We start from the raw sequence: 25,735 nt of genomic DNA on the forward strand, positions 1-25,735 counted from the left end.
CAAGTTTTAAAATACCAAAGTAATTTTTATATATTTATATTTAACTGAAAGATGAAACAAAAAACGATGAAAAACAGATTTTTAATACACATTTATTACTAAAATTTAACAATAATAATTTTGCGCACCAATACCCGCACCTTGGCTCTTATCATTTATGTTTCTAGATTAGAGTATCAAAGCACGCGCACATACACATGAATATTCATTACATTTATGCCTATTCCTGTCCTATTCCGTACTCAAAATAAAATATATTATTTAATTATATTTTTAATTAAACAATTTTACCACAAAGTAGAATTATTATTTAATTATAAATTATTATGATTTATTGTAATTAGCGATAATCTTGTTATCTCAGCATTTTTTATTATTGACTTTAATAAAATGTATTTCGAATAAAGTAAACTGTACTCTTGATTATGAGATACATGGATTAAACGAAAGCGAGTAAAATTTTGCAAAAAAAAAGGACAAATGTATAATAAATATAAACTATTAGCTCGAGGCAAAGAATATTTTATGATATAATCTAATTTTTGAGATTTTATTTAAAAGTCTGCAAAATCTCTACAAATTGATATCTGTACATTGTTAGTTTCGGCACAGAGAAAATTTTTTTTTTTTATTATTTCAGCACAATGTATGAAATGTATATAAAATTGATACTGCAGTGTCGATTCCGACATTTCGTGTCTGTAATTTTATCAAAAAAAAAAATGATATTTTTCTATGAAAGAATTCGAATCGATTATTTCGACGCGTATCTTCTCGGCGCTATCCACGAATCGATACATGGAACCAAAAAAAAAAAATACATACTTTTCTCCCCGCGTTCTATTTCGCAAAAATGTATCAACTAAATTGGAGACCCGCGGTCTGTATGAATTGCGCCTAAAACCGTTAATACCTTTAAAGTCCGCGTAATCTCTCCGGAAAAATCGTTGGCGTTTATTTTCGTGGGTAAAGCGAAAGCTTTCGATTCGATGGCTTTGAAAAGGACCGTGCGCTCAGGCTTCGTACAAAACGAATCAATCCAATGGAAAAGGGTCATTTCTTTTTGTTTTAACAATAAATATTGCCGGAATGCGCGAACAAGAGAGAGAGAGAGGGAGCGATAAAAGGAAACGAAGTCGCATGCCGGATCGTTCAGGGGTAACATTGAATCCTGAGGAGCGATTCCAAGGATTCCGATGGGGATCCTTAGCTTTACCGGTCTTCACTTCGATTTAATTGACTATGTCCCGGCAGGATTATCCACGGAGTTTCGATTCGCCCCCTTTAATCCGCACATTAAAGTCAATCCGCTTCCGTCTTACGAACGACACTGACATAAAATGTACACGGAGTTGTGGCTTGTACACATTTCCATTACGGATTGAACGGATTGACGATACGGAGACAATCATTACAGCGCTAGCTGGTTGTTCCGTAGCTTAATCCTTCAGTTTCCAGCTATTCTGCGTTATGAAATTAACGCGAGTAATTCAAGCATTCTTATAGATAAGCAATTATTTTATTAGTATAATATTTTTATTTGTATAATATTTTCTGTTATTAATTAAAAAGGAAGATATATGTTTGTAATTTTATTAAAAATATATAATTTACAATCATTGGCCAATCAGATGCTTGCAATATAAGAAGAAAAGAAAATGATGAAAGGGAGAATTTTGGAAAAAAATTTCTGAGTTGGAATAAAATTTTACGAGAACTTGCCGATTTTTTTAAAAACAAAATTCCTGAGAATTTTCTAGGTTTTTTTCAGTAGAGTACTCTGTACTATTTATGATTTATGTCATTCACTTACTTCCCAAAACATTATATGTTTGGAAAGTATAATGTTTTATTATATATTATATTTTATTTGTAAAATTTTAGTTTTATTATATAATTATATAATGTTTTTACTAAACTAAATAACTATGGAAAATTTTATATTTTATATTTTATTTATTGTATTAATTATTTCTTAATTTTTATTAATATAAATATTTTTATTTTATTAAATAAAATTTTTCCCGGCCATGAATTTTCGGAAAAGTACTCAAAATTCGAGATAAGATCAGCTATTCTTTTATTCAGATATTTCTTTTTTTTTTTAAATATTACTACTTAATTATTATAAAAGCACAAAATTAAGCAGGCCAATTAAAAAGATTAAATGTAGTATTAATAATATTTGTTTAATATTTATATTATTTTAAAAAAGAAAGAATTTAATGGCGCAATTTTCTTCAAAACTAAATAAATTTCAATTGAGCGATAGGAACTGCGTTTGACACTCCCTTTATTTTAGACGAGCAAGCGTGGAAGCACAAGATGTCAGACATGCTCGATCATTCGCGGACATTAACCCCCGGGCTGTCAGCTCACCTCGCAGTCCGTTGCACCGTTGCAACGGTCCCTATCACACGTGACGTTACAGACACGCGATGCATTTTATGAATGAAGTCAGACTCGTGCAGGACTTTGACTGGCCTTCGCGAATAAAGGCACGATCGCGATTCACTCGAAAAGACGATTTTTTTCCACTTTTACGACTGCTGCGGGGCTACGATATTGACTTTTGCCCGCCCTTATGAGAGCCATTCCGCATTGTTTCCTCAGGTGTTCCCGCTAGCGCAATTCTTCTAATATTTACGTTTCTCCGCAACGACACCTTTGCTTGGCGCGTGACAATTTTAAGCGTCATTCTCGAAGCAACAGCCGAGAAAATGAATGGACTAACAATAAGAGAAACGTTTTACATCGTGAGAGGTGGCTTTTAAGCTCGAGCGTTTTATGGCGAGGTTTACCGTACGAGTGCAACGACGTACTTATCTTATAGGTACTATCTGACGATTAAGAGCTTACGCACAAAGTGCGTAAATTGAGAACTACTTCGAGTTGAATTGTCACAGTAAAATGATGGCGAAAATGATTCACGTTGCGCGCGATATCAAGGCAAGATTTTTAATTAGTTATCAAGATTAAAATTGTCAAGATTATTGATCTTGTCAAGATTATTATGATTATTATGATTATTATGATTATTATGATTATTATGATTTGAAAAAAAATGAAATGAAAAAAAAAAAAAAAAAACTAAAAAATGTATACTTTGTTTGTAAATTAAATGAAAAAAATTTTATTTAATGAATAAAAATATTTATATTACAAAAATTAAGAAATAATTAATACAGTAAACAATATAAAATTTTGCACAGTTATTTAGATCATTAAAAACATTACATATAATGTTTTGGGAAATAAACGAATGACGTTAAATAGTACAGGGAAAAATCTAGAAAATCCGAAATTCTCAAGAATTTTGTTTTTACTTTGAGAAATCAGGAAATTTTCGTGGAATTTTATTCAAATTCAGAGAATTTTTTCAAAAATTCTTCCTTTCATCATCTTATTCTTATATTGCAAGCATCAGCAGTCTGATTATTGGCCTGTGATAAGTGTGAATTATATATTTCAAATATATTATAAATATATATCTTTTCTCTCTTTAATTATATGAAAACTGCTTTTCACTTGCATTTTGAAAAGTCATTCAGTTCTTTTCAGTACATTTTTTAATTTGATATTTAAAATTTAAGTGATTTATCATTCCTTTGTATGAGTGAAAAGCATTAAAAAAGGTACAGAAAAAAAATTCTTTTAAGAAGTTCCATCTAAAGATTCTCTAATTTTATCTGCAATTTTGAACAAATATTATAATTACCCTGAAAAATCAGGGAATTTTTTACAAGCTTTGAATAAACAGCCTATATATAGTGATAATTATTTTAAATTATTACAATTATAATAACATATATATGTTAAATATTATTTGAAACAATTGTTCAATATTAGATGAAAATTGTTAATGAAATCGAGACAAGACTAAATTTTTGCTACAAAATTCACTCAAGACGAAGAGAAAATTTAAGTTTCGGAAAATTTTCTTTTTTAACGTCATTGTCTTGACCTGAGTCTTATGTAACTTCAATAGTTTATTAGAAAAGAGATTAATTATTATATACCCTTATATGTAAATCTTCTTAACAATTAAATAATAATTACGTCATAGAAAATATTACAAAGTCTTATAAGCTGCACAAAATTCATCCTCTCTCATGCGCTCTTATTTCATTTTCATCCGGTGATAGAAATGAAATTGTAAAACCGTGGGGGGAAATTTCTTACCAAGTTGCCGCGCGAAAATCAGTTCTGCCACACTTACAAGACTTAGTTACCGCAGCCTTGAGATTCGTAATGGCGGCATTTAACGAAGCACCCCGTAATAGGCGACGCAACGAGCAATTTCGGGGCAACCGGCGCGGAAAGGAAATTCATTAGCCCGCTCGCGCCTTCAAAGCCGGGGGGCTCTTCACGCGAGCTTCTCCAACCTTAAACAGCTTCGATCCCGCCCGACCTTGTCGTTTCAAGTTCGCGTAATCCTATTATAGGCACACCTGCGGCATGTTCTCCATCGAGGATTCGCGATGCGCGTATTAACGCTCGTTTGAAAGCGAGACCGTTTTCACAACGCTAAGTTTACGATAGCGCGCTCCTTACGGCGGTAATAGGGTGAAGCGAGAGAGAGAGAGAAATTAGGGACGATGGCGAAATAAACACCGCGGGCGTGTACGAGGTGCAACCACGCGTGCCCTCAAAGGTGCTCATCCCCCTGTATGGTTCACGCTCGCGTGAGCGTGTCGCTCGAGGTGATCGTGCACGAGATAGAACGGCGAATTAAGATGTGAGGCGGAGGGGTGGGGAGAGAGAGAGAGGGGGGGGGGGCTGATTTCCATACGGATGGTTCTCGTGCGCTCACGCACACAGCACCCTCTTGCACCTCGTACCACCTTCTTTGCCTTTGTGGTTTCTTTAGCTCAGGGACGTAGCTTAATTTCAGATAATTTTCAGATTAATTTCGAGGGGGGTTCGATGATTGCATTTCCGATCGAAGGTAAATGACATAAAATGCTGTCATCAAAATGAGATCTTTTTTTGTCTATTTTTTGCCTTTCTGCCTCCTCACAGAGAAAGCTTTGTTTTTGTGGTTAATTTTTTTTTTTTTTTTTTTAATTTTGATGCTAATGTGTTGAGAATGTTTTGAAATGTCAAAAAAACATATTTTTATAAAATGTCCGTATGTGTGTGTGTGTGTGTGTGTGTGTGTGTGTGCACAAAAAGGATGTGATTGCTCTAACTGTCATGAATTTTGAGATAACGGGCGAATTTTTTTTACATGATTAAATTATCATTAAAGGTTAGTTGGCATTGTACTTGGCTAGGATTTGTGAAGGGGTTTATTTTTTATAAAATTTAGAATTTTTTTCAAAAAAGGGTGTTGCTCTAACTTTCGCAAATTTTGAAATATCGGTGTAAATATTTTCACGTGAATAAAATATCATTAAAGGATGATTGATATTGAATTTTGATGAGAATTGATGAAAATGTTTATTTTCTATGAAATTTTGAATTCTTCTAAAAAAATTCAAAATTTCTGCTATTGTAAAGAGAAGGAAATAAAATTACGAGGGAGCAATGTGCAAGCTTCTAATTTGCACAATTTTTTATATGCTTTTTACTTTTTTTTGCTTTCTCAAAAAACTTGACGTGATACGCCATTTTTACGGCCAGATTTGTAAATGAGCGCTAAAAAAACCAGCCAGGATTGTCTTGCTAGAAAATTAAAGCAAATTTTGTGTTGTGTAATTTTTCAATCATTTTAACCGTCCATCGTGATAATGAAATACTTTTATTTATTCATATTTAGATACCTTAATGATCTATCTTTGACTTAAATAGGGAGATGGTTTATTGCGGCATTTAAATATTCAAAACAACAAAGGAAATATTTCGAAAAGTTCCTCTTTCTTCGAATGCCACCTAAACGAGGGTGGAGTTTAAGTACCCTAATTATCCAAGTTTTTCTCTCGCAGTAGTTACATCACTACCACGATCCTTTCTACCCTCGCTTATTCTCCCTCATCGTTTACCATCCCCAAAGCACCTCCGCGAGCCAGAATTTCGGCCGGTCGTATAAGCAAATAATGTGTTTACGCATTTGCATGATGTTTCCGCGAACCACGGTGGCTCGTTGCGCGGAACGAGACGAGGCATCGTATTTGTAATCCGAAACCGCCGATCCGCCGAATGGATTTTACGTTCGTGCAATTGCACGATTGCACGTCGTTGCGAAATTAATAGGCGCGCATTGGAACGCGAACGCGCTGCAACCCCATTGTCCCTATCTAACGATCTTTTTTCCCCCATCCCTTTGTATCGTGGGTATGTAAGGAAAAATCTTTAGCGAAAAAAAAAAGAAGAGGAATAAAAGTTAAATTAGAATTTTTAATATAAATGCATGAAGGAAATTAGCATGAATTCTCGAACGATGTGTCGAGGAAATATTATCATTAAAAAGGTAATTAAAAAGATGAAAAAGATTTCTGTATTCGATATGTTACATCGAGCGAATAGTTATTATGTTGCTCGTTCGTGACATTTAATTCGTTTGCTATTTAAATAAGTTTCTGGCAATTATTCTCTTGCTGATGAGTGGAAAGTGATTTATTGAAGATTTTTTGCTTTTACATAATTTCCATGTTAAGAAGTTAATATATTATGTATGCAGGCAGAAAAGTGATGTCGCAGAGTCATTGGGCTTAGATGACGCGTAGCTTTAAAAGCATCATGCATTAATCATTAATATATACATATAACAGACTAATGATCCGTAATAATAAAAGATAATAAAAGGATAATGAAAAGATAATGAAAAGATAATAAAAAGATAATGAAGTGATAATAAAAAGATATAAAAGGATAACAGAAAATAATAAGGATGATAAAAAATTTAAAATAATTACTTTCTCCCCGAGAAAGAATAATTTTTATCAAATTGTGTTACCAGTCATTCATATATGCAATTATGTTGGAAATTTTTTAATTAAATAAATTGCGTCTTTTACATCTCTTGAGGAACATTTCGCGAGTCATTCCAAACTTGAATTAGCCACATCGTATTTATCGGGCGCGGTAAAACCGTGATGTCATTCCTACGATAGGAACAGGATCGCGGGATTATCGTCATTACCGTCGTCATTGGCGTCATTACCGTAAACGTGCGCCGATTGCGGTTTAACGGCAACATGCAACTCTCCCTCACGCGATCACCGACATCGCTCTTACGAGCGGATTGTCACGCGGATAAGACTAAATGTGGCGAGAAGTAGTAGATGTATGTAAAAAAAAAAAAGAAACGGGGATGACGTTTTCTCTCCCTCTCAATTCTCGCGCGATAAAATAATTAGTCAAATTTTGACAGCGCACCTGCCACGATGTGAGAACAGTTTGCTAGCCACACGGACACGTGATCGAGTGACAGATCTTCACTTCCGGAAGATAAAAAAAAGAAAACTCTCCCAGTTGATGCTTCTCTTCGCAATCAATGAGAAAAAAATAACATTTTTTTCCAACGACAAATATTAATATTACGTGATAGGTATTAAAGGAAAAAAAATTGCCTCACTTATAGACAAAATGTCATGTAGATTGTTTTCGAAAATTTAATCTTCTGCAAGTGGGGATTTAATGGCCGATAGTGAACGTGATCAATGTATAATGAATCTCTGATGGCTAATGGAAATGCGTGAGTCCATTAGTTTCGCACTTTTAGCTTTCGGCCGTGTCGTCGGTGCGCAACATCCTGTCGACGACAGATATACGCGATTTGCGTGCGTAAAAAAGCAAAAAGAATCGACTTGCGTGTTGCGTAAACGAATCAGACCGCGGTGCGTCATTCTTATTTATGGTATTGGTGGGACGCGACATGTTCGTAACGCACATCTCTGTAAGAAGTTTTACAGCAAGCAAAGCGTAATCATAGAAAAAAAGATGGAGAGAGAGAGACAAAATTGAAAAAAAAAATTAGACAATAATAAGAGATGTAAAAAGAAATGATTTTTTTTCTAATAGGAAAAAACAGTTGGAAAAGATTAATTTTGTCTTTTTTTCATTATTTTTTAAAATATAATATTATTTTTCTTTTTGTTAACAATAAAATTATAAAATAAAGTTCTTATATTTTTAATTAATAAATTTTTTTTTAAGTAATATTAATGGATTAATGAGGCTTTTGCAAATTACATCAAACTCGACATGATTTTTATTGATTAAAAATAGTAATAATATTACAATTCTCATTTTATACGATTTCTAAATGTCTGCTTTAAAATTTCTTTATCTAAAGATATTATTTATTTCTCAGATTAAGAAGAAATCTCTCTCTTAATTTGTGGAACTGTAATATTTGTAAAAATCCTAAAAAAAACATTTGTATTCATATAAAAATTATGTTCATATTTTCTTTTAGAATCTGCGTGTAACAAAACCATAAGCATATGCTATTGGTTGTAAAATTACATGTTTCTCAAATTATTACAAAAGCATTATTTATGCAACGTTGGCGTGATACTATCATATGTTCTCGCGTGTATATCACAGGACAGGATTTAATGAGATCCTTCTGGAAAGCGAGAGAATTTCGCTTCAGTTCAAAGAGTTGATATTCTTGCACCGATGCGCAAATTATCTCTGATGCTTTATCTTTTTATTTAATAACATAATTAATTTGGTTTATCTTTAATCCTGCACACATCACGCACACACGTTCTTTTATCATCGCTTATCGAATATTCATGCGAACTTAAAAAAAAATGCAAAAACATGTATGCATGGCAGAGTTGCAAGAATTCAAATTTGATTATGAATTTCAATTTCTCAATATTAACATATTAATAGTATATACATCATTACAAATTTGAATGCAATATACGAACGTTTTTTATTTAAGGACATATGTGTCATATGTCAAAACAAAAGCATAAAAATTTCGTAGACTGTTCTATTTTATATATTTGATTTTTCAAAGAGTAAATAATATATATAATAGTATTTTTTTTTTAATTTTGACAGTTTTTTGCTACTATTGTGTGACCAAAATATCCTTCTCTGTCAATAATTGAATGCAATGTAATTGAATAAGGAGGAAAAAATTTCCAAATTGTTCCGAGAAGGCACTTCATACACACGCTGTCATCGATAAAAATTCCACGTCTCTCTGCTCCTCTAATGACGCGGGCAAATTTCCTAGCCTCCGTATTCCTAGTTTTCTCTATGTGCACGTGCAAATCCGCCAAGCCTATAAGCTTGTGCAAATGCGTGTACACGCGTGTGTCAATGCGCGCATAACACGTGGTATTACCGCGCATCAGCGACACGACGTGACTACGCATCGGCTTGCTCAGCCACGACTGTTAATTTCATCGGTATATTGAGCATATTTGAGCGTGTATACGGCGTGTCTATACCGTCCGACGTTAAATGATTGGCCAATCCGAGAGATTAAACATTGACTCTATCGCGGGTGTCGGTACATACAGTCGTCCCCCCTCCTCGCCCCCACCCCCCCCGCCACTTTCCTGTCTCTCGCACCCTCTCTTCATCACGGGTTGGCGTTCATGTGATTTGCAATCATTAAATGTGACACGCGATTTCTTTCCGAGGCAAGGTCCAGATTATTTATAATCTCTGGAAAAGATTCTGCGTTTGGCGGATCCTGCTATGTGAATAAAATGTGCCCTTCATTGCCTCTAATCGCTGTTAAACGTTATTCTCTGATCCTCTTTTTGCCGGAACTCTTGATCTGCAAAAACTCGGAGATGATGGCGAGTCGTGAAAGTTTGAGGATGGAAGGAAAAGGGATCTCAACTATTAAATCACATAAAATTACAACGGTGCGCGAGTTTTTTTTTTTGTTTTTTCGTGCCATCGCACTCTATCTTTTCGAAAGTCGCCGTCGATCCTTTTATCATCCACCCCATCCCAGACGACCTCGAAGAGTTATAATTGCGAGCGAGGGAACGCGGAGAATCGCTGTCTTCGCCGTCCAATGTGCGCTTTTTCACGAATGGTGAAAGTTATCGTTCGTTATTACTCGCATTCCACGACTTGCACCGTAATTAGACCAGATGTCTCAAGAATTACGACGGTTCGATGGCCAAGAATGCGACAGAAATGCGCTCTCCGTGCCGTTGAAAATTCCTCAAAAGCGTAAATATCGAGTATTTGAGATATCTTTATTGTAAAACACCATGTAGGTTCACGTTTGATCATCGATTCTCTTGTCACAACTTTACACGATGAAACGAAAATACAAATCCTCTTAAATTAATAGAAATCATTAAATTTAGAAGGGAAACGTTTGGCACAAACTGTTTTACGAGAAAGCGTTGACGGGAACTCAAGATTTCATTATGTAAGCGTCGATAAGGTAGACGATCGATAACTGATGTTAGCTCGGAGAGAAATAATCAAGCGATTTAGGAGCGATTAGATGAGCGCGCTGTGAGCATGACTTGCGAAAAATTGTGAGGGAGGATGCGTGAAGGAAGACGACGATGAGTCATATAGTATTTGTATAGCCAAGAGAGAGATCGGTCGCAAGAAGATCGAGAGACGTGGGACTATCTTAGGACGACAGTGCGACTTTAGGTTCTCGGTGAGCGATGGACTCTAGGAAACTTCTTTCTTTACGCAGTTGAGTATTTATAATAGGATGCAGACTAATATCACGTATACAAGGTGTCCCAGAATTAGATTGACAAACATCAGGTGATTATGACAAATCGATTCTTGTATATAACCACGTGTCCGCAAATCAGCTGTTTTGGCACTAAAGAATCAAAAGACTGACAGGAGCAAAAATGTTTGAAAAAAAATTTTTTTTTTCAAAATTTCATTAATGCGATTAAATAGAGGTGTTTTTACCATGAAACTTTTGTATAAAAGATTTTTTGATATCTCGAATAATTTTCGAGATATACCGAGAAAAGCAAGAAACCACTCTCCATAAGAAGGGTGATTTCAATTTTTCTTTTAAATCGTTTTTGGGCAGCAGAAAATTTCTAAATTCATCTATTATTATCCTTCTTACACATATAAAGTTTCCTTAAAATTTTGGTTCATTTACGGATTATTGGCAAAATTGGCTTGATTTGGTGTCCTTCATAACCACCTGAAGCTGAAGTATGTCGGTCTAACTAAATTCCGGGACACCTTGTATATTTTTTTCAATAAACATATATATATATATATCACTGCAGCTAATAGCGAAGAAATTTATCTACGTATCCTGAGCTTACAATTAGTAAAAGGCTACACTCATCGAAGCCATTAGCTTAATGCCAAACTCGAGTTTCAAGCGCGATCATTATAATTAAATCGCGCGCGCGAATGCCTTTATATCAAGTATACATCTCCGTTTGCTCGTGTTCATCATTGTAATTAAACCAGACAGTTGCTTTTTATATCCCTATACCTGGTCGTAGTTAATTTCCCCGCGAAACGGTAGACGAATCTATCTACTGGTCTCGATCGCCAGTAATTTCATATTAAACAGCGCGATGAACTGTAATCCGGCAGATGGGCCGATATTCAAATTGCACACCAGGTAATTAATCGTATCCCGCAATCTCATCGGACATCTCATTAAATTTGTTCTTTATGAGAGCGCAGCGACATTAAGCTATTAATAATGTACCGAGAGAAAGAGAGAGAGAGAGAGAGAGAGAGAGAGAGAGAGACGAAACACAGATTCGTTACGTTATATTTAAATGTATGCGTATATCAAGCGTAATCTATATTCCATTCGTTCCCTCAAATAAAATTCAAATAAAAATTCAATGGAAATGGAACTTGCGCATTTTTTTTTTTACAAGTGATATCGAAAATTTATTCTTGCTTAGATTTCATTTCGGCGGCATAAATGTTGTAATCGATTTCTTTATTTCTAAAAACATTTTTATTTTAAATTTACATTGAATAAAATATTCCTGTCACGTCTTCTAATTTTCAAAAATATTCTCTCGTGCTTCATATAAAATGTGTTCATTCCTTAATCTCGATTAATTTATTATGCTGTCATGTCAATTAAATTAATTTACTGGTCGCGAGGGAAATTTATTTCCATTAGAAGTAATCACATAATTTCACTGTGGATATTCTTTCTTCATTCTTAATTAATTATAATATTATATAATATTAAATATAATATTTTGCTTTCTTGAAACTTTTTGTTGTATAAAGTAATCGTGTTAATTTTCAGAAATACTCATATGTGTAGAACGCTATGAATATTTCTGCTTCGTGAAGAATTACGTGAGAGACTGTACGCGAAAAGCCTTCTTAAAATAGCCTGTCAGTGAAGTTTTGCCTATCGGAGAGTGTGCTCGGCACGAGGGGTGTACAACCCTTCGACGAGGTCATTCGCGCGGTACACAGAGGGCGAGTGAAGAAAGTATATATAATTTTTCCGCTGTGGCCTTTAATACCTTTCGCATTAATTAAACTCCCCACGTATATTTAGTAAACGAAGATACAGATGAAAGAGATACAAGCACGAAATATGACGTAATCAGCATTACTTTTTTTTTATAAAAAAAATTATTCTAAAAAGTAATTTTTATTTTATTATAAAAAATAGTTTAATAAATTATTGTTATATTTATTATTAAAAAATTAATTTAATAAATTATTATAAAAAAGGAATTGTCATTAAAATTATTATTAAAAAAAATTTTTTTATAAAAAAAATTCAATAAATTTTAATATAAATAATACAATAAAATTTTTCATAATAAAATAAAAATGATACATGTTTACATTAGAAATGTCATAAATCGTGGAGGAATGCTTGCTTCACGCATTAATGAAAATTCTGTCATGTTGCAGAGCATACTTGCAAGGATTTCCGATGCACTCAGAATGAATTCTGCATCGAGACGGATCTCCTTTGTGACGGCGTGAATCATTGTGGCGATGGATCTGACGAGGCCACCTCTACCCTTTGTGCCAGTAAGTTCTAATTAGTACAGTTTTATTACTGACTGCCGAGTCTTTTGAAAAACTTGACTCTTTATTCAATAAAAATTTTAAGTGTTTGAGAAACGATGGAATCAACTTGGAAAGTCATATAATTTTTTTTTTAAATGTTAGAATTAAAATATTAAAGATAAATTACTCAGAATTAGTTAATAATCTTCGTATCTTGCTAGAACGATTCATCGTTAATGTATTGTATCGTACAGTATAATTTCGGATGCTGATAATTAGCAATAGAGACGGTATTAGTGTGCTGGTTAACATGAAATCAATATGTTCGCCATCAAGTCAGTATATCGTATATCAAGCAACTTTGTGCACATATCTTTTGAGACACGCTATATTTAATGAGCAAAGCGATTTAGATCGCGGAGATATAATCTCGCATGATTTAGTGCGGTTAGACATGCTGTTAGTTTCGAGTATCAAAGAGATAATAAACACACAGAGAACGCGCGGAGTTTCAAAAAATCATTCCCTCCATATCACAAAAACTGCTGTCGCTCGAACAATTTTTTTAATTCGGAATAAAGCGGTTAAGAGGAAGTTCAATTTTTACAAACCACATATTTATGGAAAAATCCATTTTCACGTAACTCATCGAAAAACGAAAATTTCCTTTCTTTAAGGGATTAAGTAGACTCTGATTTGTCATTTTTTCCACCCGTTGGATAATCATACTTGCATGTTGCAGTGATTTGATGGTTTTCCCGATTTTTGTATATATTTGCGTGAAAACCGTTACAATTTCGCGGCAGAGAAATGCTTGTAAACGCGAACCAAATTTACATTTGGCATTTATGTTAATGGCCAAAGCTACGCGCATATCGACATATCCAAAGAAGTTAATTGCCGCGTACTCATTACACATCCATGGGCAGCTCGCAACGGTAGCGGAATAAATTACAAACTCGTTGCATAATATTTGCAGAAATTTGGCATATTTTACTGATATTTTATTAATTCGCCGTGTTTCTTATTTCGACTTTCAGACGGTTAATAAAACAAAGAATGTACAGGCTGGCTCATTTTTATTTATCCACTCAAATATCTTAAGGATGTATGTGACGTATATCGAAATACTAACAAAAGCATTAAAATTTCATAGATTGTTCTACTATTTCTTCTGAATATTTGTGCAAAAACTAAGTACAATTCCCTTAACGATTTGAAAGTTATTTAAATTTGAAGTTACTATTGATTCTTATGGAAAATCGCCTATTGTAGCACTTATTGATAAATTTGACAAAGAAAAAATATTACCAATGAAATAAAAATTTTCACATATATTAAGAAAATTCTAATAAATATTTGTGCAAAACTTGATTTAGATCCACTAATTCGTTTAAAAAGTTATTTACTAAAAATTGTAGTAAAATATTATCTGTCTCTTTTTCTCTTTCTGCAAATTACTCGTTTTTCATTGTTTTTTTGCAGTTGACTTCAGAGGATATTCAAAAGTTTTTGCCATAAATTAGGAAAAATATTAATTACAACTATTTTCTTTTACGAAGACATCAAAATCCATATTATTTTGTGATACTTTAATTTTTTTCATAACCCAAATTTATTTTTTTAATTTTTCAAACAGTATAAACGTAAGAAACATGTTTTCTTTTTAATTTTGACAATATTTTGCTACTATTGTACATCCAGAACATCCTTAAAATCTGTAAGTTTTTTTTACAAGGAAACTTTTTAGATAAAAATTGTTCGTTCTAAGGGAGAAAGAGATAGTAATATTAATTAGACCTTGGGTGGCGTTGTTAAGGTCATATCAAGGTCACCTTCAATTTTTTAAAGAGGAACACTTATTTTTCAATGCATATTTTTGTAGTTTATCTCGAGAGCTTTTTAAAATACTATAATAAATTATTTTTTTATTAATTATTTTTTGAATTATTTTATATCTTAATTTGACATATTTTGCTATAAAATATAAAATATCTCGTGAAATATTTAATTTTTGATAATCTTACCGGAATATTTTTATGTACAAAATAATGAGATGAGTTAATTGATGTAAAAAGAAACAAATAATTGTAAAAAAAAATATAAAAAATTGAATTGACCTTGATATGACCTTAACAATGCCACCCAAGGTCTAACTAATATCCCTATCTTCTTTCTGTCTCAGAAATCAAACAATTTTTATCTAAAAAAAATCCATCTAAAATTTACAAGCTTTTAGATATTTGAATGGATAAATTAAAATAAATCACCCTCTATATCTAATCAATAGGCGAATATTTAGATTTAAAATCATTTTTAGCGCTACATTTTATTTACATATTACTATTTACATATATTACCTTTTATTTCATATTACTTACATATTATTTTTCACATTTTGCTTTACATTGTAATCTTGCAACAATGATCGTAATAACTTTCGTAGAATTTATTCAAAATGCCGGAACGGCAATAGTTCACATGTATAGTTTTCGCTATTGTTTAGTCGCACACATTGCACGCAACTACAATAACGTACGATCGACTCGATTTATTAAAAATTTAATGTCCCTCATAAAAGTTTTCTTTATTACTCGCGTTACTTACGAGTATCGTGTCCTGTAACAGTAAAATATGAAGCATACCTTGCTATATCGATTTCTCGATTCGCCGAAAGTGTACGCGTGTTGCGAACGTGAATTTCTATGAAACGCGCTGTAAATGATATTGTTCTGTATAATGTGATGTTTAATATCTCTTTTTGCAGTAGAAATATTACATTTTCATTTTTTTTTTTTGCGATATTCACTACTTATTGTACATGTAAATATTTTTTTATTGTTTTTAAAAGAATATTTTTGGCAAATAGAATTTTCTAATAAATAAGCAAAATTTTTTACTTATTAAAAATTGAAACTAGAGATACTCCATTTCATGAAGTTAATTGAAATTATGAAAAGATTGCATTTCAGTGCAGCCTTGATATTAATATTATTATAAATAATAAATTAATAATAATTTTTATTATTAAATTTGGAAAAATAATTTTCCGTACTTTTACAAATTGTATTATGGATTTAAGGAATGATTAGCACGTCTTTCTTCCTCATATATGTGTTGTCTTCATTATCTCTTTGTCCCTTAACCTAAAGCGTATCTTGTTTCAAAGAAAGACCGGACTTTCCCAGACTGATTAACTGATTATTTTCTTTTTCCTGTAATTTTAGACTCCGAGGCATCGACGATCCTAGGCATGCAGACTACTTGGTTCGCCATCATCCTTGTTTTTCTGATACTCAGCATGGGCAGTCTGGTAACGGCGGCGGTTCTCTGCTTTTGCAAGCAGCGTGTTCCTACCCCGAGGCACCCCCATAACGCGCACAACACTCAGTCTCATCCCCCAGTCAGCTTCCCATGTGAGTCACAAAAAACCCCCCTTACATGTACACACGATCGATTCGCGTCGGTGTCGTTGCGGCCCACCCGGTAGTCGGTGCAACGACTCGCTGCCGTCAGCCAGTTCGTTCTTTGTGGTTTTGCCTCGCGTACTGTCAGCTCAAAACATCGAGGAAAACTTTTTCGCTCTCGCGATGAGAGAGTTTCCGTAATGCCGTTACTCTAAACGATTGCATTTCCACGCTACGCACGCGCGAAAGAGAATAGAAATAATTTTCCCCAATTAAATTATCAATGTTGGTAAAATTTGTTAAAGCAAAGTCTACGATAAAAAGTTCTTTTTTATTTGATGAAGTACTTTGAAGGATTGTTTAAGAAATGAGTTATGAGTTATACAAATTTTAGTATTTACACAAATAATAAGTAAGGAAAATTAAAGGAAAGATATTTTGACGAAAATAGCTCAGTTAACTGAAATACAATTTTCTAAAAATGATAAAACACGTAAATTTTGAAAAATATGTTATCAATAATATATTTAAAAATTAATATTATTTTCTTTATCATGAAAAAAAAATAGAAGAAAGATTAAAAATTTAATTTTATTGAAACATCCTGTATATAAGTTTAAAAAAATATTTTATCTTTCAATTATATATTTTTCTCTTATATCCGATACATATTTAAAGATAATTTGCTCCCATAGAGCGGACTGTGTTAATGCTTATGAAAATTAATTAATTTTATCTAGAATATGGTAATAAACGCATCTAGTTGATTTGAGTTGCGCGGGTCGAGCCAATGATCAAAGGGCGCACGCGCTCGCGATTACGGCATAAAGCATTCATTTATTTATGCTTTTATCGTACGTGCACACTATTATGTTTTATGTATGCATCTTTTTTTTGTAGATAAAAGGTCACAGAGAAGTCGATACATTAAAATTGTCTCCGATCTGTTCAATATAAAGCACGTATCTCGGTTTGCGTATTTCTTTCTTGCAAACAAACGTTTTTAAAAATCACTTGAGTATCAAATTGGAAATCAATATTGCATTTCATGAGGAAATAAGTCACCATCAAGTCGCAAAGTTCATCGATAACCGAGTATTATAAATGGAGAGCTATTTTTATCACATATAATCTAGAATCCTCGAATTTATATTTTTATAAAAAAAAATTCCTTGCTTTAATAAATTATTTATCTTGAGATTTTTGTAAATTTTTTTTTCTTTTTAATAAATTTGTATAATATTTTTTATTTTTAAATATAAATAAATTCAATTTAAAGATACATTAATTTCACGATTTCATATTGCCTTTAAATATAAGGAGTGACGCTTAATTTATGCGCCAATTAATACGTGTTTACCTATCAGCACATAAAGTCGTGGCTCAATGCCAGGTTACGTCAAGGATTTAGAATTATTACACTAGGATTAGACTTACAAAACGATTTATATTTTTATAAAAAAATTCTTTGTTTTAAAAAATTATTTATCTTGAGATTTTGTAAATTTTTTTTTCTCTTTAATAAATTTGTATAATATTTTTTTATTTTCAAATATAAATAAATTCAATTTAAAGATACATTAATTTCACGATTTCATATTGCCTTTAAATATAAGGAGTGACGCTTAATTTATGCGCCAATTAATACGTGTTTACCTATCAGCACATAAAGTCGTGGCTCAATGCCAGGTTACGTCAAGGATTTAGAATTATTACACTAGGATTAGACTTACAAAACGATTTATATTTTTATAAAAAAATTCTTTGTTTTAAAAATTATTTATCTTGAGATTTTTGTAAATTTTTTTTTCTTTTTAATAAATTTGTATAATATTTTTTATTTTTAAATATAAATAAATTCAATTTAAAGATACATTAATTTCACGATTTCATATTGCCTTTAAATATAAGGAGTGACGCTTAATTTATGCGCCAATTAATACGTGTTTACCTATCAGCACATAAAGTCGTGGCTCAATGCCAGGTTACGTCAAGGATTTAGAATTATTACACTAGGATTAGACTTACAAAAAGATTACATTAGCACGCGCTGCCAGTTCGCGTCGCGTGCTGTCATTCGATTATGCTGATCTCATTCGAACACCCCGTATATACGGTATGTTTGCTTTTCATTTCATGATTGCGTAGCGGTTTACCTCGCACTTCTGCACGTCATTTCATGACGTCGTATCATGACAACGATTCTAATTAATTAATTAAACCTGCAGATTTGACAGATGCATTTGGCGATCCGCATCCGTTAATCATCTCCCGTATATATCCGCGGTTGGCTATTATAATTTATTTGTCAGATCGGAGAACACTTGCGGTTATTTCCATTACTTCTCCATCCTGTCATTTTCTATTGCAAACTCCTTGAATAAAATTTCTTATTCTTTTCTTAGCCGATTAAAAATTATTTCAGTCTCTGTTACATTTATATTGGCCCATAAAACTATTATAAACAAACTAAATGTGGAAAATCGATTGTTGCACTCTTGAAAATCTTTTTTTTCTCTTTGTATTACAATGTTTGATTTTTTTTCTGGAAATTGCCCTTGAAGCTATCGTACAAGTGTAAAGGAAAATGTTTTTTTTATATAAAATAAAATATAATCAGAGCCATTATTCTTTTTTTAAATCATATATATATATATATATATATATATATTTATTTATTTGTATTTATAATATATTTGTTTTTACATTAAATTAAAATCGTATTTACCATCGTTTTTATTTCATCGATTGTGCTCGATAAGGTCTTGTTCACGTGGCCCCTTGCCCCAGGAATGTCCCCTCCTTTATCTTTGCAATCTTCTTCCTTTATCAGCTCACGTCGAATGCATAAATAAAATATTTTTGTCACATGTGTGTCTTATATAACTAGGACAAATGTCTCGCGTCGTGAATTCGTGAGGTCATTATGGCGAACTCGCGACCTTTCAATAAAGCCGACCTAAATATCTGCGGTTAGTGCGCTGAATTAATCAGCGGCCATCGATTCAATTGAATCCCGCTATAATTAAGCAGCGAGATGATCGATAGGCTACGCGATATTCCTACTGCTCTCTCTTACAATGGTATCCGTTATTTATTTATTTCACTGTTACCGCGGCCGGTTGTGGAGGCGCGGCGAAATTAGAGGGCGCGGATATGTCGGATGGAAAAAAAAAAATGATACGAGAAAAACCCGAATACAAAACGCGCGTCGGTGTTTTCATTAAACGATCGATCGCCGCGTTTGGCCTCTGCCCGCGCTCGCTTTTATAATGTCGTTTGGCTTTTCGCGATTTCAATCGGCGAACGGTATCGCGATGTTTGCCACAATTCCGTCGATGTATGGTTGTTGTTGTTGTTGTCGTCTTTTTTTTTTTTTTTTTTTTAATTGGTAATCGATAACAAATAGCGCGTGCCCCGCGGCTGGTTTCTCGTCCAGTTTATTGCTATTACTAACTGCGGGGAAAGAGAATGAGAGAGGCAGACAAGAGAAAGAGAGAGAGAGAGAGAGAGAGGGAGGGAGAGGGAGAGTGAGTTTAAATTAGTTTAATATACGAGAGTCGAAACTTTCTCTGTCTCTCTGCGATCGACGTGGCGCATTGAAAACTCGATTATCCGAAATAAACGGCGGACGAGCGCGACGGATAATTAATTTCGTGTTTTCGGATAATTAATTTCATGTTTTCGAATGATTAAGAATGTACGTGTCGCATGTCAAAACATTGGCATGTAAAAAGCGTGAAAATTTCGCAGACTATTCTATTGTTTCTTCTGCAAAATCTGAGCACGATTCTCTTAACAGCTTGAAAATTATATATAAGTTTAATATTTATTCTTATGGAAAATCGTGTATTGTAATATTTATTGACAAATTTGACAAGGAAAATACGTTGCTAACGAAATAAAAATTTTCGCATATATTAAAAAAACTCTAATAAATATTTGTGCACAAATACTTGAGTTAGATTCACTCATTTAAAAGTTATTTATTAAAAATTGTTATCTCTCTCTCTCTCTCTCTCTTTCTACAAATTACTCTTTTTTTTTTGTTTTTTGCAATTGATTTTGGGAGGTATTCAGAATCAAAACTTTTTGTCATAAATTAAGAAAAATATTAGTTACAATTATTTTCTTTCATGAAGACATTAAAAACTATCATATTTTGTTATACTTTAATTTTTTTGAACACAGATGCAATAATTGATATTATAAGTTTTCGATATATTTTATCGAGAGAGATAAACGATATACCGCCTATAGTTCGTGTTAATGCGAATGATAATTTTTTGAATGATAAGATGACATGAGTCTATAATGCAAAGATTTGCGCCAAAAGAAGTGTGCCATATTTTTATGATTTTTTTAATAGACAATGAAAAATCTAGGTACTCTATATTTTTATATAGAATACCGAGACATTTTTCATTGTCTATTAAATTTCAATCTTCGCGAATGGCAGAATTTATGAAAGAAATATTTTGGGATTCTATTAATCTAGAAATTCTTATTGTCAGTTAAATGAAAACTCTTGAAATTCTTTCCATCATATCTCATAAAATACGATATAATTGAACGTCAGCTGAGTTTTAAAAATAATATGTATATATTCGCTTTCCTTTAGATAATAAATAAAACGTCTATCAAACGGTTTTAACTTTAATTTTATTTGTATTTACATTCATTATTTACTGAATAAGAACTATTTTTTTTAGAAACAATTATCATTGTCCTACATATTAAGAATGTCAACACTTTATCTACTTGAGTTGATAGTTAATTCAATGTCAATCTGAGATACGATGTCAAGGAAACTATTTAAGATCTAATTGAAAGCAATTGATAAAAATTAGTCGAGTATATATCCGAGGAGATCGAGCGAATCTAGCTCGTTAGTTTCTTTTATAAATATTATCTCTTGCTTTAATTTCGAATAGCTCATTAAATTTTATTGCATTGTCAATAATGTCAATAACGTTTGCTCTCTCTCTGGCTAGTAAAAAAATGCTGATAAATATAAAAATTAAAGAGCTTTTTTAGCAATTTTTCATATTTCACAAAATAAAAATCTTTCAAGTTTCTATAAATTAATAACTTTTCTCTCGAGACTCGAAAATATTTTCTTGAAAATTAGGAAAAAATTGAAAAGGCTTTTAGAATTCTTTAATGAAAAGTATATATAATTCTAATCGATCCTGATTGAAATGAGAAAATTATTATTAACTAATTTTCATATAACGAAAACAATGTTTCATATCTCCAGATTCTTAATTTTCACAAAATTAAATCATCAGAATCTTTCGGTCATATCAGAAATTCTAAAACTCTTGAGGAAGAGTCAGAATCTTATCAGCTGTATCAAAATTTGAAAAGTGAGATGATAACTTCACAGAAGTGTCTAATCCGAGATTACAGGTGAGACTGTGAGAGTAAAGAAAACTGATGTCACGTTACCGTCCCGATTTAATGGAGCGCGTCGACTTGATAACGGACGTTACTCGCATCACGTTGCAAGATTTATTAACGACACGAGTAACATGGACTTTCCGCAATAGTGTACATATTTCCAATAACGCTAACATCGCGATAAGTGTAAATAAAAATTATCGTTACAATTCGCAGCTACGTGTCTTCACATTTACCGTATTAAAGACATCGTATTGTGTATGAATTCTGTAATTCATGCGCTATCTCTCTCTCTCTCTCTCTTTCAGCTACGTCTGAATTATTCGCGAGATAGAAACTAAGACGCTGTGTCTTTTAATCTACCATCAAGCTCTTTTTCTCTCCGTGATACATTTTTCAATTTCTTTGAGATATAACGTCGCTCGGGCTTTTCTCTTATATCTCGGCTTATACATATATATTAAGCTTCTTATTTGAGATCAAAGTTATAAATACGTAAAATAGCTAGATGTTTAATTGCTTTTTTTCATCTGCTTATTTAATTTTTACGATACTTTAATTAACTACATTGAAAAAATGAGATATATCTCTTTTATCTTCTTGTTTATTTATTTTATTGATATAATGTTGCGGCTAGTATACACGGAAAAAAAAAGAAATGTCAAATCAAAATTTATATACTTAACGCGTTTATTCTTTCGTATATATTCTCAACAATCTATAATCTTCTTATAGAAATTTGATAACTTTAAATTTCAACAATATTACAGTCTTATTTCGATATTAATATTATTATTTAGAGAATACAATATAATTATCTTGATAATTATTATTAGAATTTTCGATTTGAAAATATTTTCTATCCAAAATATTTTTTCCATTCAAGGAAATTATTTTTAAATAATGAGAATGTATTTTTTTTTTTTGGTTAAACTTTATTTAAACTCTTAATAAAAACGATAAAGTTTAGATATAAAAATTTAAAGATTTAATTTTAGCCAGTCATCTTTTTCGAAAAATTTTAGAGGAAGATATCGATTTACATAAATTAAAAATATAATTTTAGCTAGTCTTTTTTTTCCAAAAATCTTAGATTTATATAAATTAAAGTATAAAAATTTCATAAAAATGATAAAGTTTAGATATAAAAAATTAAACGTTGAAACTGAAGATACTTTCAAAACGAGAATCTTTTTTTTCTGTGCAGTGAGATTATTTTGTGACTCGAGTATTAAATCCACGCGATGAAAGATATTCTTTTTACGCCACAATGACATTTTTGACGAACTTTTTCTCGTTTCTCTATTCGAAAATATAAATTAAATTATAAAAATTTCATAAAAATGATAAAGTTTATATATAAAAAATTAAAAATTTAATTTCATCTTTTTAAGAACTTGATAATCTTAAATTTCAACAATTACAGTATTATTTCAATATTATAATTATTATTTAAAAAATACAATGTAATTATCTTATAATATAATTATTATTATAATTCTTGATTTGAAAATATTATTTTCTATCCAACATTCAAGAAAATTATTCTTAAATAATAAAAATATATTTTTCTTTGAAGTTCATTCAAACAAGTTTTCTTTGTTTAATTCAATATAATCTCATTTCAAGATTTCCACGTTGAATCTAAAGATACTTTCAAAACGAGAAACTTCTTTTTCTGTGTAGTGAGATTATTTTGTGATTCGAGTATTAAATCCACACGATGAAAGATGTTCTTTTTACGCCACAATGTCATTTTTGACGAACGTTCTCTCGTTCCTCTATTCGAAAACGCGTTTACGTGGTCACGTCGGTTTGTACGGTTTGCTCGCGTTTTACACCACCACAGAAACTCGTACACGATGCGGTGAGCAGTCTCACCTGTCGCTCTTTTGTCGAGTTTCATCCGAAGCGATATTCATTCGACGCAGGGTGAAAAGTGGCCGGGAATAAAAATCAGGCGATTCTGCGAACTTTAACAGATAGAGAAAATAAATATAAATTCCATTAAAAATCCCAAGTTCACGATTCGATTAAAACTCCCCGCCAACGCAGCCCATATATCTCCAAGAGCGGGAGGTATTCAGAATGTATAACACGATTCTACTAGTGGAGTCCGTCCAGACGCAACGCAACTCGATTGCAGATATATCCGAGTCCGACACGTCCGATTTTGGCGGAATAGCAATAAATTGAAGCAACGCAGCGAGCTTTGTATCACGGGTCGAAGCAAATGTCAAACTGCGCTGCAGTAAAATGTACTGCCTGCTTTCGTCAAATATTTATCGTAAAACTTTTACGTACACGCGCGTTTCCCGTGCGTGCAGAAAATTGCGTTAAAAAAAAAATAAGAATATATTAAACGATTTAAATAATCTCATTTATTTTTGCGGTGGCAAAAATTTTCCGCGAAAAACACGACGCTGAGAATTTTTCTCGCTACAACACAAAAACTCGTTATATATTCGGAATAATTTCAACAAACTTAAATAAAAAATTATACGACACTTTTTTTTTTTTTTTTAAATATTTGTAGCGAGGAAACTGGGGCAGGGTATCAAGGGTAAAATGACAAGATGCATTTTGAAGGAGAAATTACGTGGTATTCCGGGAATTGGAGAAAATGTCCAAGTAACAAGTTTATACGAAGTTTCCCGACACACCGTGTGTGTCTTTTACAAAATAAATGTCGATAGTTCGTACTTTAACTAAAAGTTTTGCATATGCACTCCTGTTACGATATCCTGGGAATATAGAGGAGAATGTGGAATAAATGGAGGCAAAGGGTACATCATGCTTTGGCCTCGGCCCAAAAAAAGAAGAAAAAAAAAAAAAAGAACCACCTCGTCGATCCGAAACGGTCGGGGAAAATAGAAAAATGCGCTCACCGTGTTTTCGCTTATGTGTACGTTTTAATAATAAATAGTTCCAGCGGAGTTTCCCGCAATTGAATATACACGTGAAACGAGAAGCGGCGAAACGAGGACGGAGCTAGATATATTCCGCTGCAATTTGTAAATCGAATTTGAAATTCGTAAATGAAAACACGCGAGGAGAAGGATAAACAATTGAGGCGCTACACGGAGAATTATCAATTTTTTATCGAAGATGGATCGCAGCGCGCCCTGAAATAATTCGAGATAACGCAATGACATTCGCTCTCTCTCACGGAGAGATTAATGAAATTAATTCCCCTCAGTAATGAAGCGCGGTGTTCGCGGTAATTACGTTGCAGCCATATGGATAACTGTATCTATTTCGAGGCATGCGCATTTTAGGACGAGCCAAATTCGATCACTGATCACGTAAACTAATTCAGGTATTTTCGCCTATGCCATCGATTTCATCGTTAGTATCTATGTAACACGGAGATTTAAAACGGAGATTATGATGCGATTGGTTGATGAACCACAAGCGCCACAAATTGAAGCAAGTCTGTGCTCGGTATGGATTTTTTTTTAACTATAATGTGATTAACAGGAGGTAGATATATGGTAATAGTAATCATAATTAAGTGCGTGCATGATGGAGATTAAATTGCTATGGAAAAATAAATATTTTTAGGAATATTAAAATTATTATTTTGACTAAATGCTTTATTGAATTTTTATTGCATTGAATTTATTGAATTATTATCATGTATTTATAAATATTTTTATATCTTCTGACGTGTGAGTGAATGTAGAGAGAGAGAGAGAGAGAAACAAAATTATTTTGTTTGGAGAGATTTAAATTATTAATTATTTTATATGTAACATATATATAAAAGAAATATTGTGCATTATTTAAATATAAAATTATTTATGCAAATATTATATAAGATTTATTACATAGCATTTCATTTTTCACAATAATAGTATGCGAAGAGAAATGATTGAAATATAAATAATTAAAATAATAAAAATTAAAATTCTGTGAAATTTCCGATATAATTAAAATGCTGTTATAAACAGATCCGCGCGTAAATTTCTTGCAAAATTAATTATATTAATAATTTTTGCCAATTAAGTTTGAATATAATGCACCTCCTATCCAGAGTATAT

General features: G+C 32.3%; 1 protein-coding gene across 5 annotated transcripts in view; it reads left to right on the forward strand.

Annotated features, from left to right (window-relative positions):
• LOC126854223 (hepatic triacylglycerol lipase-like) overlaps positions 1–25,735 on the forward strand; it is a 212,463-nt gene that overhangs the window by 170,324 nt on the left and 16,404 nt on the right. For all 5 annotated transcript variants that reach the window (XR_007688081.1, XR_007688080.1, XM_050600740.1 and 2 more), the window contains 2 exons: positions 12,781–12,903; positions 16,110–16,298. Coding sequence is in view for 3 of the 5 variants with exons in the window: in XM_050600740.1 (XP_050456697.1) it covers positions 12,781–12,903; positions 16,110–16,298 (312 nt within the window). In the remaining 2 variants the exon portion in view is untranslated. The remainder of the gene's footprint in view (positions 1–12,780; positions 12,904–16,109; positions 16,299–25,735) is intronic.

Source organism: Cataglyphis hispanica, chromosome 13 (genome assembly GCF_021464435.1).
Source record: "Cataglyphis hispanica isolate Lineage 1 chromosome 13, ULB_Chis1_1.0, whole genome shotgun sequence".
NCBI lineage: Eukaryota > Metazoa > Arthropoda > Insecta > Hymenoptera > Formicidae > Cataglyphis > Cataglyphis hispanica.